Source organism: Doryrhamphus excisus, chromosome 13 (genome assembly GCF_030265055.1).
Source record: "Doryrhamphus excisus isolate RoL2022-K1 chromosome 13, RoL_Dexc_1.0, whole genome shotgun sequence".
Lineage (NCBI taxonomy): Eukaryota > Metazoa > Chordata > Actinopteri > Syngnathiformes > Syngnathidae > Doryrhamphus > Doryrhamphus excisus.
Genome location: NC_080478.1, coordinates 11,945,032 through 11,962,200, shown reverse-complemented (window position 1 = coordinate 11,962,200; position 17,169 = coordinate 11,945,032). Strand labels below are relative to the sequence as shown.

The following is a 17,169-nucleotide window of genomic DNA, read 5'->3' as shown; positions in this document are numbered from 1 at the left end:
CAGATTCCTTGGAAAGTTTACCAGGTCAGTGACCGGAGGTGTTAAGTGGGAAAGTCTGTCACTCTCAACTAAGCCACAATCATTTAAATGCATAGTAAGCTGTTCACTATTCAGTAGACTGTAAACCTTAAGTGCATGGACGGCTAAGTATATAAGAATATGTTCATGTCCATTCCAGTTGGAATAGATACATGAAAGAGGAAATGAATACATTTATGACTTCTATGTCTATATCATTTGCAAACATAGTTTAAATTCTACTAGGCACACTCTTGTTCTTATCCTTGTCTCTTTGTGGCTGTTCTGCCATTTATTTTGTGATTGTAAAGAAATAAGATATTTGATATACTATCCAACAGTGGCCCCACTTGCACAAGTGTGATGTGGAAACACTACTAGTGGACTTTCAGCCTTACATCCTGCAGGGGTAGGAGTGTATACAGAATGATTACCTTAAGTACTTAAACCATGGATGGTGGTTTATTGTATTTATTTGTCAAATACCAACATGCATGTCAGATTGACCGATGGCCATCATTCCACCTTTTAACATGTTAAACAGTCCAAGATACATTAACGTTTCCATTTTATGTAGCAGTATTTATATAGTTTAATTGAAAGTATGCCCTGGTATACAGAGTACATTAACCACATAACAAACTTGACATTGAAATACTTGTTCCAATTCAGTATTTGCTTTTCTTAGTAACCTTTATAGCCTTGTAACAACACTGAAATAGGTGAAGTTAAAGTGACCTTCATAAGATATACAATGTAATGGCACAATGCTGGAAATGCTGATACTAATTTCCAATAACACAAAGGTTTGTATTCATCCTTTAAGCCATTAAAAAATAAAAATGTAGTACCCTTGTTTCCTTTGATTTTTCAGTATGCACCCCTTAGTGGAAAAAGTGTGTGAACCCCTGATTAAAAATATTTAATTTAGTGTACACTGTATTATAATAAACAATATTGTTCTATGAGAAAGGGAAGTAAACAGACGAGATAACATGACTCTAACGCGCCTCCTCCTTGACGGTGGAAGATGACGTAACGCAATAGAAGAGCCAATCAGGAAGAGAGACGCTCTAGCCTGGGTTGCACTCTGAAGGCTGGTGCAGCTGGTTCGCATTTGGTTGTGTGCGTATGTGTGAGTGTGTGCGTGTGTGTATGCGAACAAGTTGATATTGTTTAGATTTTTTTCCCCCCACCCGAAACCATTCCAAATAAGTTCTGGAGGTTTAGTCGGGGCCACGGTGAGTAAGTCATCTCTCAGTGCCGCCCGACGAGAAGATAAACACTCCAATAACAACGCTGACTTAAATGTACTCGATAATAACAAGTTTACTACGCACATCCGTTGAATAGGAGCCACGACTACGCAGTTTAACCATTTTTGGCTTGTAATTTTCTTTGCGGCGTTCTCTTACTCGCAGTCGAGATTCTCGAGCAGCTGACGACGTTGTTTTTGTGGCTGTCAATTTAAAAAAAAAAGTCCAGTGTGCCTTATTGTAAACGAGCAAAGTCGTTCATGTTAGCTGTAAACGCCATAACAGAGCCAGCAATTAAAGCGTATTTGTAAGGGGATAAGCCATAAGCTAGTCAAGTCAACATGCTAAAGACCCTGACCAAGAAGCTAAGAAGACACTCACTCAATGAGATACACCCTTTTCAACTAAAGGTAAGTTTGCACAAGTTATCATTTTCATTGTACAATCCTGAAAGAAACTGTGTTGAAAATGTTTTGTGTTTTCTGCTATTCAAGGATCTTTGCCAGATGTGTACTAGAGCAAACCGTGGGTCCACTTTGCAATACAAGTACATCAGTAAACACGCAATGTCATTGAACCATTGTTTAGCCTTTTAGAAAGGAAATCAATTGCTGTGCAGGTGTGGGACTGATAGTCAGCCCAGAGTTAGGTATCAGCTAAAGTTTGTATAATAGTATAATATGTATGAAATAAGCTGAGGTTTCAAATCTAAATGAATTTATAGTATCTGAGTGCTTGCAGGACATGTAATTGCAACTAGAAAGGTGTTGGCGTGTGTTTCACTACAACATTATTACTGTGAGCTATAATTGTCCCGACATCTACAGACTTCACCTTGCAATTTTACGCAACACAACCCATGGAAGTCCTTTTCTATTGTAGCATGCTGCATAATGCCTCTTTTTGGTGAGTAGAAGGGTGGATTGTGTCCTCCATGGGTCACTAACTTGGCCCATTCACAACACTATTGTGAGTCGACCAACTATACAGTCGCATGGCAGCCATTTTGTTCCAAAGGGCTCCCGTTCAAAGGCCTGGCTGAGGATCCAGCGCAAAGTGTGCCATCCCCATTGTCAAGTTATGTTTGTGTTTGTTGCTCCGCTTGGACGTAAGCATTCTTCCCGACCATTCGTGTGTCTGCACTCATGTCTGCACTCATTCAACTCCCTCCCTCAACCCCTCAGAGTAATTTCACCACCTTTTTGCACATTACACGTTTTCTAATAAATCCCTTTTTTCTGGCAAGGCCATTAAAAAGGGGAGGTTGTAGAAAGTAACCAATTCATGCAGAAAGTTACTGCCTCCTCAACCAAAAACCAATTTGGATTGTGAGGTTTGGTTATGTTAGTTGTTCATTCACATGAGCTTCTTTATGGTTAACTTACATCACTAAGTTATTTTTTTTGTATACAAAACCTCTAAGCAATGAGCCACGGGGTAATAGGTAATTTGTAACATCTAGACACATGTCTGTGTTCTGGCTAAAGGTGGGTTTTTCCTTCTGCATAGTCCTGACTGTGCTTTTGACACCGGCTCAACCCTCCGTTTCCAAACACTTCCATCTCCTTCTCAAAATAAAGCAAACCATTGCAGCAAAAGCTAAATAGTTGACAAGTGTGACTCACCTGGAAAACACCAGCCCTGGCGTTTCAGTGGAGAACTGCATGGCGCGCTTTCGACCCCCTGGCATAGAGCATTTGAAAACTTTGCTAGAGTAAGCAGAAGCATGAACCAAGTTTAACATTAAGAATCAGTCACTGCGTTTTGGTTAGTAGCTGCAGAAAGCAACAAGACTACACCAGTGTTTGTAGGGCCTGTTCACACAAGACTGTTTTAACTGAAATTAGGGTATACAGTCAGATTATACAACAGTTTTGTATTGGAAAATTGGTCTCAAACAATACGTTTATGAACATTACCTCGTGACTGTGTCAGTCTGGTCATGTATGAATAGTCGTAGCCAAAATATAAATGGCGATGCCGTGGTAGCATTTGTGCTTTGATGTGCATTGATTCCTTGTACCTCATTTACCAAAAAGTTACCTATTACATATAGAGCAATCCATCACTTATGGTGGTTAATTGATCGCCGTGATGGATGAATTTTTCTGAAGTAGGAGCCCTTATTTGTAAATAGGTTTGGACATTTTTTTATATACTGGTATAGATTTTTTCATTGCCTATCCCACTTTGGGGTATGGCTGTGGGTGGAATTGAACTCGGGTCTCCTAGCTGTGAGGCCTGCATGCTAACCACTGGGCCGCTGTGCAGCGCTAGATTCTGCCAATGATAAGAAAATGACTTATACTTAACACTTAATATATTTGATGATAAACATAAACAAGTGGAGATGATAACTCCAGGCTGCAGTGAATAGATAAAATAAATCAAATGTTGTCATTGTGAGGAGAAGGAAAGTTTGTGTGTGGATGTATTTACTCGGCAGACCACTCAGTCATGGCACTAAATCATTCTAAACGCTGAACAACCTGTTTAGGTTGGGACGGAAATGGCGATAAATGCCGGCGAAAGTTGGTTGAATCTCTTCTTACAGAGTGCGAATGAAATCTAGCAGTGGTTAGCGAGTGTGGTTGTGTGTATGCGACTGTGTGACAGTGTGTGTTGCTATAAATGTGTTCCCACGGGAACTGACAGAAAGTGGCGTCTGAGCTTGTTGAGTTTTAGGTTGGCTACACCAAGAGCTCGTTTTTATTAGGGTTTGATACTAGGGATTTTATTATTTGGATTTTATTAGGGGCTGCACGGTGTACGAGTGGTTAGCGCCCAGTCCACACATCTAGGAGACTCGGGTTCTCTCTGTGAAGTTTGCATGTTCTACATGTGCGTGGGTTTTTTCCGGGTACTCCGGTTTCCAACCACATTCCCAAAACATGTTAGGTTAATTGGCGACTCAAATTGTCCATAGGTATGAATGTGAGTCTGGTATGAATGGCCAGTTTTATGGCCAATTTATGACCATGAAGCAGCATGATTTATTAATAAAATACAGTGAAGCCATGACATTTGAACCATGAAGTGGAGACGGATGACTGTATACTGACAAGTTAAAAAACTGGGCACATACGTACAGTACAATCATAAACTTATATTTGACTTTGTTTTGTTAGTATGTTGGAATTGGGAAGCATTGACTGTTTGTGTGCGACTGAAACATAAGGAAAAACTTTTCCCTACTCGGTTGTTTTCATGTAAATATAACCATATCCTATATTTGTAAAGATGTTGGTTCTCAGAAAACAGTTATGTTCCACATGCCACATTCAAGCTACTGCCTCAAAATAAGACACACGAGCATCTCTTTTGAGTTGCTGTACAAATATGCACCGCAGTTAAAAGGCTCAGTGGGAATAGGACTCTTACTATAAAGTATGTATATGTAGATGTGCAGGACAGGCTCAGTCTATGTTAATCAAACACAAATTGTAACACAACCTATATACTTGTAAAATGAGTGTTATTATAGTACATTCCTGTCATTTATCCCCACTAAATCTCAAACACTGATCTGTTTTGAAGGATTGGGAGATTGAGCAGGATAAAATTTTGTGTCTATGAGGTTGACTTTTAGTCCTCAGTGTGGGTCAAGCCCCGGAAATGGTGGATTACCCATAATGCAAGGAGCAGATTTTGTCCAACTTTCTTTGAAACACACAAATCTATGCCTCACAACATCACATACCCAGTTTAAACCAGGGGAGGGTTTTTTTTTATATGTTAGCAGTACTTACTTAAGAATCCATAGACACAAATCAGCTAGGAAATACTTCACTCTACCGTAGTACAGTCAACACTTTTTACAGTAGTTTCCTACGATGGGTTATTTTCAGGTTCATGGGGAGAAAATGGGAACTTGCATTCCATATGCGGCTATACATATGGTCAGTCAAATCACAGCCTTGTAAGTTAATTTGTGGGATAACAACATGGTTGATGTATTGTGTAGCGACTGATTGTAGTTCCAACATGAAGTGAATCCATATAAAGAAAATAAAAACAAGGGCATACCATCTTTGAAAGTGAGATGCAAAGCAATGTGACCCGCTTCTGTTGGGTTTGTACTCTTATATTGATAACATTACAGGTTACTTGGATGATATTTTAAAGTGAAAGTTAACTACAGTGATTGTGGTTTTGACTACTGCAATGCAAGGACTCAAGGTCACTTAGGCCGCGTTACAGTACTATTCCCAGGAGCTTACACTAATCATGACTAATTGTACTATACCCTATGGGTAAGACTCATAAGAGTGTGAGAGAAAGACAATCACCCATCTCTGACTCTGGGTTGGTGCACTTTCATGAGAGGGGGAATGGAGGGTGACAGTGTTCATGCCAGTGTGGCAGAGCAAAGCTGATGTGTGTGTGTGTGTGTGCGTGTGTGTGTACACTGTGACATTGCCATTGATCCAGCTTAGCAAGCTGCTCAGCGATGCAGGGGACTGACAAGGATTTCATTCAACTCTTCTCGATACACAACTCCTCTGTTGCACCATGTATACACAAAAGCATTTTTATGCTATATTCATAGTCTCATCAGTGCGTATGGCTCAGTTCTGTTATCACTGAGCAAGACACTGAATAATACAAAACTTGAACATGGATGAAAAAAACATGCTTAGTTTGAAATTGGAAAAATCACACCACAATAGTTTTATTGCTGTATATATTCTGAAATGTAATACTTAGCTTTACAATGTAGGTATTTTATTTATTCAATTGGTTTGCTTTTCATGTTCATTGTGTCACTAAAATGAAACAGTTGTGAGTCAGTGAAGCAACAAAGTCACACAAGGTAGCAATCTGATTTATGTCAGACACCAGGGAGTAGTTCATTTTCCTGGCACGATAAATCTTTTGGTCAGTGTCGGAGACTATAAATACTGCATATCTTCTGAGATGGAAACAAAATTTTCTTTTCTGACTGTACAGTGTACATTGTACAACTAAATACATCTACAAAGTGAGCAACTTGGTTGCAAAGGAGAGTGGCTTATTCGAGTGACTTAGTTTTTGGCGATAATTACAAGGGGCGTGGACTCGAGACTCGGTTTGACATATCAACAATCACGACTTGGCTCAGACTTTTGTCTGATGACTTGAAAATAATAAAAATATATTTCCGGACCATAAGTCGCACCCAGTGAATTTAAAGAGAAAAAAAGATTTGTATTGCATATAAGCTGCAGGTGTTATTATCGTAACATCCGATATTTAGTGCACTGAATTAAGTATTTGTTTTAAACTTTTGATTAAATAAAGAGAACAGTGTGTGAAAAACTATAAGTTAAACAGTGCCAAATAGTGCTTTTAATATGGCTAGCAACGAGCAACAGTAGCCTACCAGAAAACTCATTCATCACAGTCCTCCTCCTGTACATTTTGGAACATAGATTTGTTCTCAGTGTAATTGTTGACAAAAGAAATGCAATAAAGCCTGACAGGACTATTATTCTGAGTTTCATTCCACAACCTTGTGAAATTGTACTGTAGACTTCACACTAAATTGGGCTTTGATGACACCCTATTCTCCCTTTTTCTCTTTTATTGAGTGATTCTGAAAGGAAAGGGGTGTGTGTGTGTGTTAGAGTGTAGAAGGGTGCGTTGTATGCTGGTGAGCATGTACGTGTGTAAGCATACACACACAAGCGCAGATGGCAGCTGCTAAGCAAGGCCTCAAAGTGGTAATTACCGATTGTGAGCGCATTACTTAACTTTGAGTCTACAGGGTATCTGCATTGTTGCTACTGCTGCAGACATCCTTGTCTGCTGGGATAGGCTGCGGGTGAACATACTTGTCTCGACTAAACTAAAAAATAAATGACCTTGTTCAGTGGTGTGACAAAGAGTTTGACACATTTGAGATTTTTTTGTTTTGTATGTTTGTCACATTTAATGTTTCAGATCATCAAACAAATGTAAATATTAACTGAACACAAAAATGTTTTTATTATTAAGTGAGAATAAAAATCCAAACCTATCTGGCCCTGTGTGAAAAAGTTGACATTGACTAATATTTACTTTTTTGTTTCATGATTTGAAACTTTTCCACACAACTGTATGTTTTGAACCAGTTTAACTGTATGTAATTGTATCTTTAAAACATGATTCATTCATTTTCGCTGTCATAAATATTTAAGGTAATCTTTTTTTTAAATTCACTATTGATATCATTCGCCGTGGGAGCAGAGATCCAGACATGCAGGCATCTCCACAAGCCAAGGGTGTGTACATTAGCACTGTCCTGAAGGGCGAGGTGTGGATGCGTGCAGCCCAGCCTTTAAACTAGTGGGTGTCATGACTAACAATATAGTATTTAGAAGCTAGAAACTGGAGACACTCTTCTGTTGTTTGGTAACACATCACATTCCAGATGCAGTACATAAACCAGTGGTGTTCAAAGTGCGACAGTTGACTACAGCATGTGTAGTCATGTGCAATGTCATGTGCTGGCATTGAAAATAATTCCTCGAATATTACACAAGGGCAAATAAAATCTCATGCATTTTGTGGTTTGTTTTGTTTTCAAATGTATGCAAATGCATGTATAGTTGTGAAACAAACACCTTCAAAAGTGATGAAGGTGGGATTTTACAACAAAAATGTTAAGAATGGTATTTGCACAGACTGTGGGCTGAGAAACAGCCTTCCTTATTGTCTGTTGTCCCCGAGTTGCAGTGTATGTTTTGTGGTTGAAAAGTGCTTGTCATTCGTTTATGTTCCAATACATAGATTACCCCTGAACATTAGTGGTGATTTTTGTGGTTAAATGAGAGACCTTATAACACACAGTGGCATCTCCGTCTATGTAAACAAGGAAGTGAAGCTGTGAAAGTGTGAAGCAGAGCTGTATTTGAGTGATTAGGCTTTTGACGTACAGGTTTGAGAACTTCTCAGGGACATGTTTGTTTGTCAGAAATGGTGAAGATTCTCCAAAAACTTGCACTGAAATTGCAGTGGTTGAATGTGTATTTATATGATAACCTTTGTGAACAAAGATTTGGATTTCTGAGCTTCAATGGTAGAAGTGGGCCTTTTTGATTGATTAACATCTGGCGGGACAAAAGAAGGTATTTTGGGGAGTTCATTATCAATGAAAAGACTTGAATGCCTATCATACCAATGTAATATTTAACTCTAAAGTTTTACTATCTTGCATATTTTTACAACACAGGCTCAAACCTTTTTCTGTCCCCAGTTTTCTTACCATGGCGGTGGTGAGGGTGGGGAGAGTGATGATTCAGAAGGAGAGAACCAGGAGCTTGCACAAATTGATAGAGGTACGTATGTCGCTTTGACTAACAAAATGATCTTGATTCACCACATGCAGTTTAGATTGTTGCAAGTAAAATCAGTATGCTTCAATAAGAATGTATGTGAAAAAGTATTTTTATTCATATAGTATATTCTTATCAAACATGTACTTGTCCAACAGAGAGACGGAGAAATTGTGCCCTAACCCCCTTGGCTACCAGCCAGCAGCACAACCAGGGTCCCGTCTCTCCAGCTCGTTTACGACGCCTCCGCCTCCTTCTTGATGCCAATCTGGATCGCCACTCGTCAGAAGAAGAACTGGAGCGAATTAGTTATGGGGACAACAGGAAGTGGGTGTCTTCACTTCCTCAGCGCCATGGCGATCACCACAGCAGTGCATCCAGTGACGAGGAGGTGCGGGATCTCTGTGGTTGTGGGTCGCCCACTGCTGCTACCAAGCCGCTGGTCGAGTCTGGTGCTTGTCTGGCCGCCTCCTCCAGCCCTGTGCTCTTCAGCTCCAGCCCTCCATGTAGCCTCAAGCCACCCCCCATGCGCTTTCAGCTCCAGGTGGTCCAGCCAGTCACTCGACCAATCATCCTGACCCACTTTGACCAGTCAGCACCTTACAGAAGATACCGGCACAGCTATAGTGGGGAATTGGGGAGGCCAAGTCTTGATTTAGAGAAGATGCAACAGGTTTGTCGTCTTTTTCATTTTCGTTGAATGACAAAACTACAATATTATATTTTATTTATTCAGCCTTTGGTCATTTTTGTCTGAGTGAGGGAGGGACAAGCATTCATAGGTTAACTGGGATGACATCTGGAAACATTTACCCAAATGAACTGAACCTTGCAGCTTGGTGGAGTTAGCTTTGATAAGTGCTATCTTTGCTATTCTGTTCATGGTCTTGACTTTAGAAGAAAAAAATAATATTTTGGGAACGATTACTACATGACTTAAGAAATTTAATATCTCCCCTGTCCTGAATGATACACCCAATATACTCTTTCAATCACACTTTCAATTTAATGGATGTTTGCAATGCTGTTAGGTTTGACAAAATAGAGTTAGATAGGATACAGTCTGTCCACTCCTGGACAGGAGGTTCCAGGAGGTTCTCCCAAAGCCTTGTCTGAATAATTTGAGTGCCCATTGGCAAACTTTGGGCAGGCATACTATCTGGGTCCGTACTATCCACATACAAGTTGAGTTAAGGGGTACTTTCCAAAATCAACAGGATTGGTTGGTAGGGGATTTAAAGATATATATATTTGTCACTACACTCAAAGGACAGATCTTAAGATGACTTGGACTGGTCTTGGAGGCTCCCTCTGTGAGTTCATTCAGTCAAATGCATTAATTTGTGTGTTGTGTTTGCATGTACACACCCATAATAACCCCCACAGCAGAATACAGAGCACAAGACCTAGTTTTGGTTTGTGCTCTTCTGTTTTAGGACTACCTGACGGATCAATTTCATGTTCATAGTGGTTGTGTATTTAAAGAGTGCTAATATTCCATCCTATTGTGTCAGTATTTTGTATAGTAACTGGATATCATGAGGTTAAGCAAGGAAAAGTATACCAGTACTTGAACAAGGCAAATATTCGACACAAAGATTTCTCTCCAGTCAACCCAGCTACTCTCTGCACACACATGGTGACACAAATGTGCACACTCACACAAGCAAACAAAGTCCTCCCTTTCCATAGCCGGACGCCTTCCACCATGGTGGTCTGGCTGGAGAGGGATGAAGGAGAGGCAGACAGGGACGGCAGATGTCCGTCCTCGTTTCTCACAAAGGCTGGCAAGCAAGGGAAACGATGAAGGGGTGGAGGCAGAAGGATAGGATTAAATACACAACAGAAAAACAGCATTCACTAATGAGTCATGCTGAAGCTGGTTTACTAATAACAATCCAGTCAAATTTTGGCCCGTGATATAAACGTGGGGGGGGGGGGGGGGGGGTATATGTGTGTTTGCAAAGGGAGAAGCTGCGGGTTTTAGGGGTCCATATGTCCACGAGGATTTTAGAGAGCAAGAGTAGATGAGGGTGCGAGGAGTGAGGCGAAAGGGGGAAAAAAGGAAGTGTGTGTGTCATGCTGGGTTATGCGTCTATCATCCTGCCTGTCTCTTTGTGTCTCCATGTGTGCATCCTCATGTCTATGAGTTTGTTGTTTGGCTCTGTGTCTGTCTGCAAGTGTGTGTGCACACTCAGTCAAGTGGAATGGGAGGTGCTGCAGGGAATACAATAGGGGGCCTACAGAGGTAGCTCACAGACAGATCCCCAGTCTCCCATTAACCCTTAAACTGGACGACTTCCAGCGACACTTACTTACCATTTTCCTTCAACATTTAAGTGCAAAACAGGGGTTCTTTGGCAAAAGTTATTTGATGGTCAGAACTTTGGATTGGGTCATGCACAACTCATAGAGACTAAGTGAAATAGGCTGATCAACTGAGCTTTAAGACCATGTGGATTTTCTGTTATTGATTGTCAGGTATTCACAGTTTCATTATCTCTTAATGGCCAAGGAAGAAAAGCTTCCTCTCTTTGAACACGGTCGGATTGTTTGTTTGTTTTACTTAAAAATGTCAGCAAAAGAACTTACATACTACATTTGATTGTGTTAAGACATGTCTGAGAGATACAGTCATCAAAAGAGCCACATCTGGCTCCCGAGCCATAGGTTCCTTACCTCTGGGTTAAAAGGCCAACAGTTCTTTTTCTTGTTTGAATCTGATAATCCCTGCTCGGTAATCCCTGTCCAAAAGCACAAATGTGGCAGATTTTCATGGAAGAGCAAGTGTTTTTGGCAGATTATTTTACTAGTTTTATCATCATGGATGTACAGCATGGACATCTTGGCGTACTATGTAATGTCATTCAAGGAAAGAGGTTTTAATTTAAAAATAGGTTTTTGAACTACACCTATAATAAGGAACATGTTATTCCTATCATGAACATCAACAAGGAGCAACAAGTATCTTCATGGACTCTGAATCAAAATTAAAACAATATTGGTTAAGCTGATATACATGCTCATATTTTTTCTTTGTCTATACAACATATGTGGGCAGTTTGTATGTATACAAGACAATGTTAGCAAAGATAAGGTTTGTCGGTAGGTGAGCGTGCGGGCAAACTAGCTCTGTCCCACATAACAGCAGGAGTCTTGTATTTCCATTCTTTCCTGTGCCCCTTCCCCTTAGAAGCCACCTCCTGGACTGGAGACAATTTGATAATTGTGTGGTCTCTCCTTCCCTGCTGTTTTTTGAGAATAGTGGCGTTGTGTGTGTATGGAGGAGAGTGCGAGACAGGATATTGCATAAGCTTCATTGACTGACTGTTTAGTTTCGTGAGTCAGCTGGATTTGCCTCACTTCCTTGACCCTACTGAATCAGTATTAATTGGCTGCCGGTGTTCATTTTTAGACGCGGCAGATGTTTCTCCTGTGATAGAAACCTTTTTAACGCATCGATGCACGTTTTGAAAGTACCTGGTTTTGTAAAAGATACAATCATAACGTCACAAGCCTCCTACAGCTGCCTATTAGGGTTTAGTCCAACTTTGTAAGCTGCTGAACCATAATACGGCGGGTCCTTTCACTATGTTAAGCTAGTTTTACATACTGTACATAGAATGACATGTACTTTATGCTTCTTTTGCGTTTCTCACTTAGTATTCATTTTCCTCACAGAAAATGCTGTTGAAAAAGAACTGTGGAGGGAAAACACGGACCATAAAGATTCGGGTAAGTTTAACACTTCATCCTTTTGTTGCCTTGTTATTCTATGCAGTAGGCACATATGATGGCAGCCATAAAGTTATTTTTATTTATTGTAATCCATGCACAAAAATACATTTTATTTCTGCTCAACCGTATGGTCCAGATTAGGGTGTCCATTACTACAGTGATAAGGTTGCAACATTGCATGGCCCCCATGAACAATCCAGTCTGTCTTTTCGCCAGCACCTTGATGTCAGTCCAACTGCATACTGGGACAGCATCTGGCAGGAGTGTTTGTTCTCATGCCCTGCTAGCAGCAGCCGTATCTGCAGATTTGATAGAAGTGATAGATTCCTCATGCAAACAACAATGTGACATTTTCATGTTTTGTTTTGGCTTTGTTTGATACCTCTGTCATAATCGTCTTAATCGTCTTCTTCTGTCTTTAGTCTTGCATCTACTTTGTGAAATGCATTTGTGTTTACAAAACTATTTTACCAAAATAGTCAGCTTCCAGAGAATTATTCTTCCAAACAGAACCTCTGCTATGAATCATCCACCCACTGCAGTAAGCGACGTAACCGTTTGGGCTTTGGTAGCTTTAGATTGTAGTGGATAAGGGAAGTTCGTCTGGTACTTGGCGCAGAAAGGGCCACTCCAGAAGGATGCACAGTGTGGTGAGAGGAATGACGTCATTATCACCTTGTGTGGGATAGTGTCAGTGGAACCTCATCACACACTTGTTTATGTACACACACGCATGCATCGACTACAGCATCTCTAGTCCCACATACGGGAACGTGAAGTATGCACGGTCTGGACAAATCTGTATAAAAAACATCATCTAGAGGGAGAAAAGGAGAGTGGTGATGAGATATACAGCTGAGGAGAAAAAAGAAGAGGGTTTTTCACGTCCCCTGTGGTGTATTACAAGGGGATGAAGTCATATTCCATTTATAGTTTGGCAAGGGCTGCTGAAATGTCTAATGCTGAGGCAAAATAAAAGAAAACGCAGATACTGCTGGGTAGGAACTTAGGAAGCGCTCTACAAACACGTTTACACACATATACTGTATTCTCATTCAACACCCTAATAATCACACAATGTTGTCAACGCATCACATAGCGCCCCAACGCGCTATCCCATCGGCCTTTACCGACACTTTGTGATTTGAGTGAAAAGCACAGCGTGAAGTAAGGGGGTCATATACAAGTGTAACATGTAGACCACAAAAGGTCATCATCTAAATGACAAAGGCCAAATACATTACACCAGATACGAAATGTTTGAAGTCGGTAAAGAACGTCACTTGCAAATGTGAGCTACTGAAAAAGACCTGTTTATACTGTATAAGCGACTAACAAATGTAATAATAATGAAGTAAATAAATTTACCCCCGTCTATCTTAATACAAAACAATATCGCTTGCTCTGTTTTCACCAGTGTAGTTGGAAGTCTTGTTTTCTCCATCAGTGACCTCTGAGGGCACACATTCATGTATTTTCTTGAAGGGAGAACACACAGATGGATGAGCCATTTTCAGGCATGTGTTAACTCTTTCAACCGCTTGGACTGTTGCACTTCTCTTCCTGTATTACTTCCCTTTTCTGGCCCTCATCCAGAAGAGACACTGGATCTGGATGGAGCCCCCGGCTTCAAGCATGGGAGATTTCCCGGATATGAGAAGGTTAACCACGGTTATGTGTATTTTGAAACATGTGGCGAGAGAGCAGTATGCACTGTAACATGGAAACATGAGGGAAACTACTGTGGCTACTGTGTGTGCTGAGGCCTCCCTGTCCCAGTGGAGGTGAGTTTCTCAGGTTGCAGGAGCTCAGAGTGATAGTGTCCTGTAGCAGGCACAGAGAAAAATGTTGTGTTGGGTGAAGTTTGATGCGGGAAATATCGCAAAGAAGTTGTGAATACATATACTGTATGTGTTCTGAAGGGATATTTCAGTGGAGTTGTTGCCATGTCGGTGGCTCAGTTAGTGTTGAATACCTAAAGATGATGGATGAAGTCACAGCAACACTTTTAGCTTCGTGTGAACTGTTTAGTCAGCCCAATTTACATACACTTTCTTCACAGTCTATCCTCCACTCACACAGGTGGTACCTCTGTACCAACCCGTTGCATTGATGCATTATGTCATATATTGCAATAGAAAAACATTTAGGCCGTCTGTCTCATGGGAAATGTTTTGGAATACACTTGAGGTCCTCATTTTTCTCAGTCCACCTCATACAACCTACCCCTTCTGCTGGCTCTGGAGAAAGTGCTGCCAAATTCAGCAAAGTCATTTCCTGTCAGTAGGAAAATGACCAGGGCTAATTTTAGACTGGGGTTCACAGAGCCACAAAGAGCATTTCCTGCTATCAGTCTGTGTCATTTATGTCGGTGAACCTGCATAGTGAAAGTCTACTTTTCTTTGGGATACTTAGTACTTCTGGTAATGGTGGCTTTTGCCTCTATTTTTAAGTACCCTTGTTCCACTGCACATTACTGTGCACGACAGAGCTCTAATCACTACAGCAGATCAGGGATATTGGCACCCAGTTATAAATATGCCATTTGCTTAGACTGTAAAGCACTGTGAGTAAGGTGTCTTCCTGCAACACTTGTGATCTTGACATTAGTTTGGATGAACTTTTATTGGATAAGGGACCTGACTCGCAGATGTAACTTACAAAAGCCAAACAATATTGTAATATTGCAGAGCTGCACCAAGATGAATTAACACCAGCGCATTGTGCAGTGGAAACAGTTCATAGCAAACCTTACATACATTTGTATGAAACTTGCCCTGTAGCTTTTGGTTTGACAGAAGGAGAATGATTTGTGGAGCACGGACATACTGTACAGTAACTGAAAAAGTCTCACTAAGCCAGGCACGGATGGATAAACATTGGAACATATAACATATAACACATATTCTGCTTAAAGTCAGTCAAGGCAGGACACATCAAAAGATGTGATGTAGTGAAGGTATATAATGACTAGTGTTGACCAGCGTCACTGAAATCAAACTATTGATTCTCACAGCTCCTAACAAACACTTGCTTTCTCATCTTTCTTTCCTCAGACTTTAACCGGCAGTCGTCCTCCGCCCAGGTACACTTACGATCCCTCCATCTTCGCCTTCCGATCTTTGAGCACAGTGCCCCTGTCTGAGGATCCTCCCTGCTGATGAAGAAATGTCACACTGCTACACTAGTTCAAGCTCTCCCTTCTCTCCAAAAGAAAGACTGTTTTGAAACCGACTGATCCAACTATTGCACACTCAGGTATTCCCACCCTGTAACGATGTCACTTTGATTATTATTCTTGGAGAATAGTATGGCCTAAGGATATTTCAGGTTTGTATAGCCTACAAATACCTGACTATGATCTGTTATTGGTAATGAAAGGAACATGGCTTATGGAACACACGGGGCGTGAAGGGATAAAACAGAAACACCTGAATTTAGCTTTGGATCGGATCACTTTCAAGGGGAATGTTGCATGGCAGACAATCAAATAGTTCCAAGGTTTCTTCCTTTAATGTGATTTACTGGACATCATGTAAGGTTCCTGGTAAATTCCTCTTCTAAACATGGTAAACCAAGTCACCGATATCTTAATGTTTAGATGGTAACATCATCTGGAAAAACAGCTTCTTTGAATGTGTTATTCTTTGAATATGCAGGTCATGGTGAGCTATAACATGTATGACTGTAGTTATACCTAGTTGACCTTTGATGTGTTTCTCAATGAATATGTCACTGTCAGTTCCCATCAAAGTCAAGTACTTGTAACCTCTTCCTTGCATGAATTCCACTGTACTGCAGAAAGAGAGGTATTTGGGAGGAAGGAAGAATGAGTAGTTTGCTGCACATTTGGCAAGTGTAATTGGTGCTGTGTTATGCATAGCCTACTTGTAGTGTGCCATTTTACATTTCAATATTGTACCTCATTACTTTTTTAGGTAGAAAAGGACCACTGGTAAATGTAAAACAGCCCAGTGTTTTCTAGAGATGCCTTTTAAATAACATTCCTCTTGTGTCGAATGGAATCTGAGGTTGTTCTCAGTGGCTTGAGCTGATCGTTTGATTTGAAAACCAATGTCACCACTGTACTACGATTTTGATGAAGTGAATGTAACATTGTGACAGGTTTTCGTCCCTTGTTGCACAAAATGGATTAATAAATGCCCTGTGGCCTCTTGTTCAAGAGTGATTGTTCTTTAATTTGAGAATATATACTAACATTGCTGGAAATATTCTTTCAGCGTGAAAGGTTGATGACAAATGGATTGTACATTGTTTATGACAGTGTTCTATATCCAATTTAGAGGATGCCTGTTACTTCTAGCATAATCCGGATTATTCTAATCAATTTTAAATGCACACTCTTACCTCATTGAGAAAGGGTGTGAATAATTTTGGATACTTAATGGGGCAACATGTGGTCACTATGTCTGCCTCACAGTCAGCTAGCTCTGGCTTGATTGTTGTTGTGGAGACCAATCAATTGATTTTCATCCATTTTGTTTATCTACCAGTGGTCCATGGACCCCAGGTTAAGAATCTGTGCCTTTTGACATTAAAAATAATATACTTCTCCACTCTTTTATTTCCTTCATACTGAGGACAGTTTCATGTTGTCTTACATAAACAGAATTATGATTAGACCTAACTGACCTTATGTAAGTGCCCCTAATATCCCCTAACGAAGTGGCTTAAGCACGCCGACTGGCCCTGTGACCACTGCACTGAGTGACCGTGTGTCGGGCTCTGGTTTAGGCACTTGATTGTCCGTCAGGGTTGTGGTCTGCAAGGTGGTGTAGACAAAGCTTGTGTTACATGGCCAGCGAGTAGTAGGTCACAGCATCAGATCATCTTCAAAAGCT

General features: G+C 40.6%; 1 protein-coding gene across 1 annotated transcript; it reads left to right on the top strand.

Annotated features, from left to right (window-relative positions):
* The first annotated feature begins 1,112 nt into the window (after positions 1-1,112).
* On the top strand, positions 1,113-16,485 carry si:dkey-16j16.4 (uncharacterized). The gene is made up of 5 exons (XM_058090810.1): positions 1,113-1,684; positions 8,491-8,572; positions 8,728-9,242; positions 12,251-12,304; positions 15,364-16,485. The coding sequence occupies exons 1-5, from the start codon at positions 1,616-1,618 to the stop codon at positions 15,466-15,468; spliced, it is 825 nt and encodes a 274-aa protein (XP_057946793.1). The 5' UTR covers positions 1,113-1,615; the 3' UTR covers positions 15,469-16,485.
* Positions 16,486-17,169: the final 684 nt, after the last annotated feature.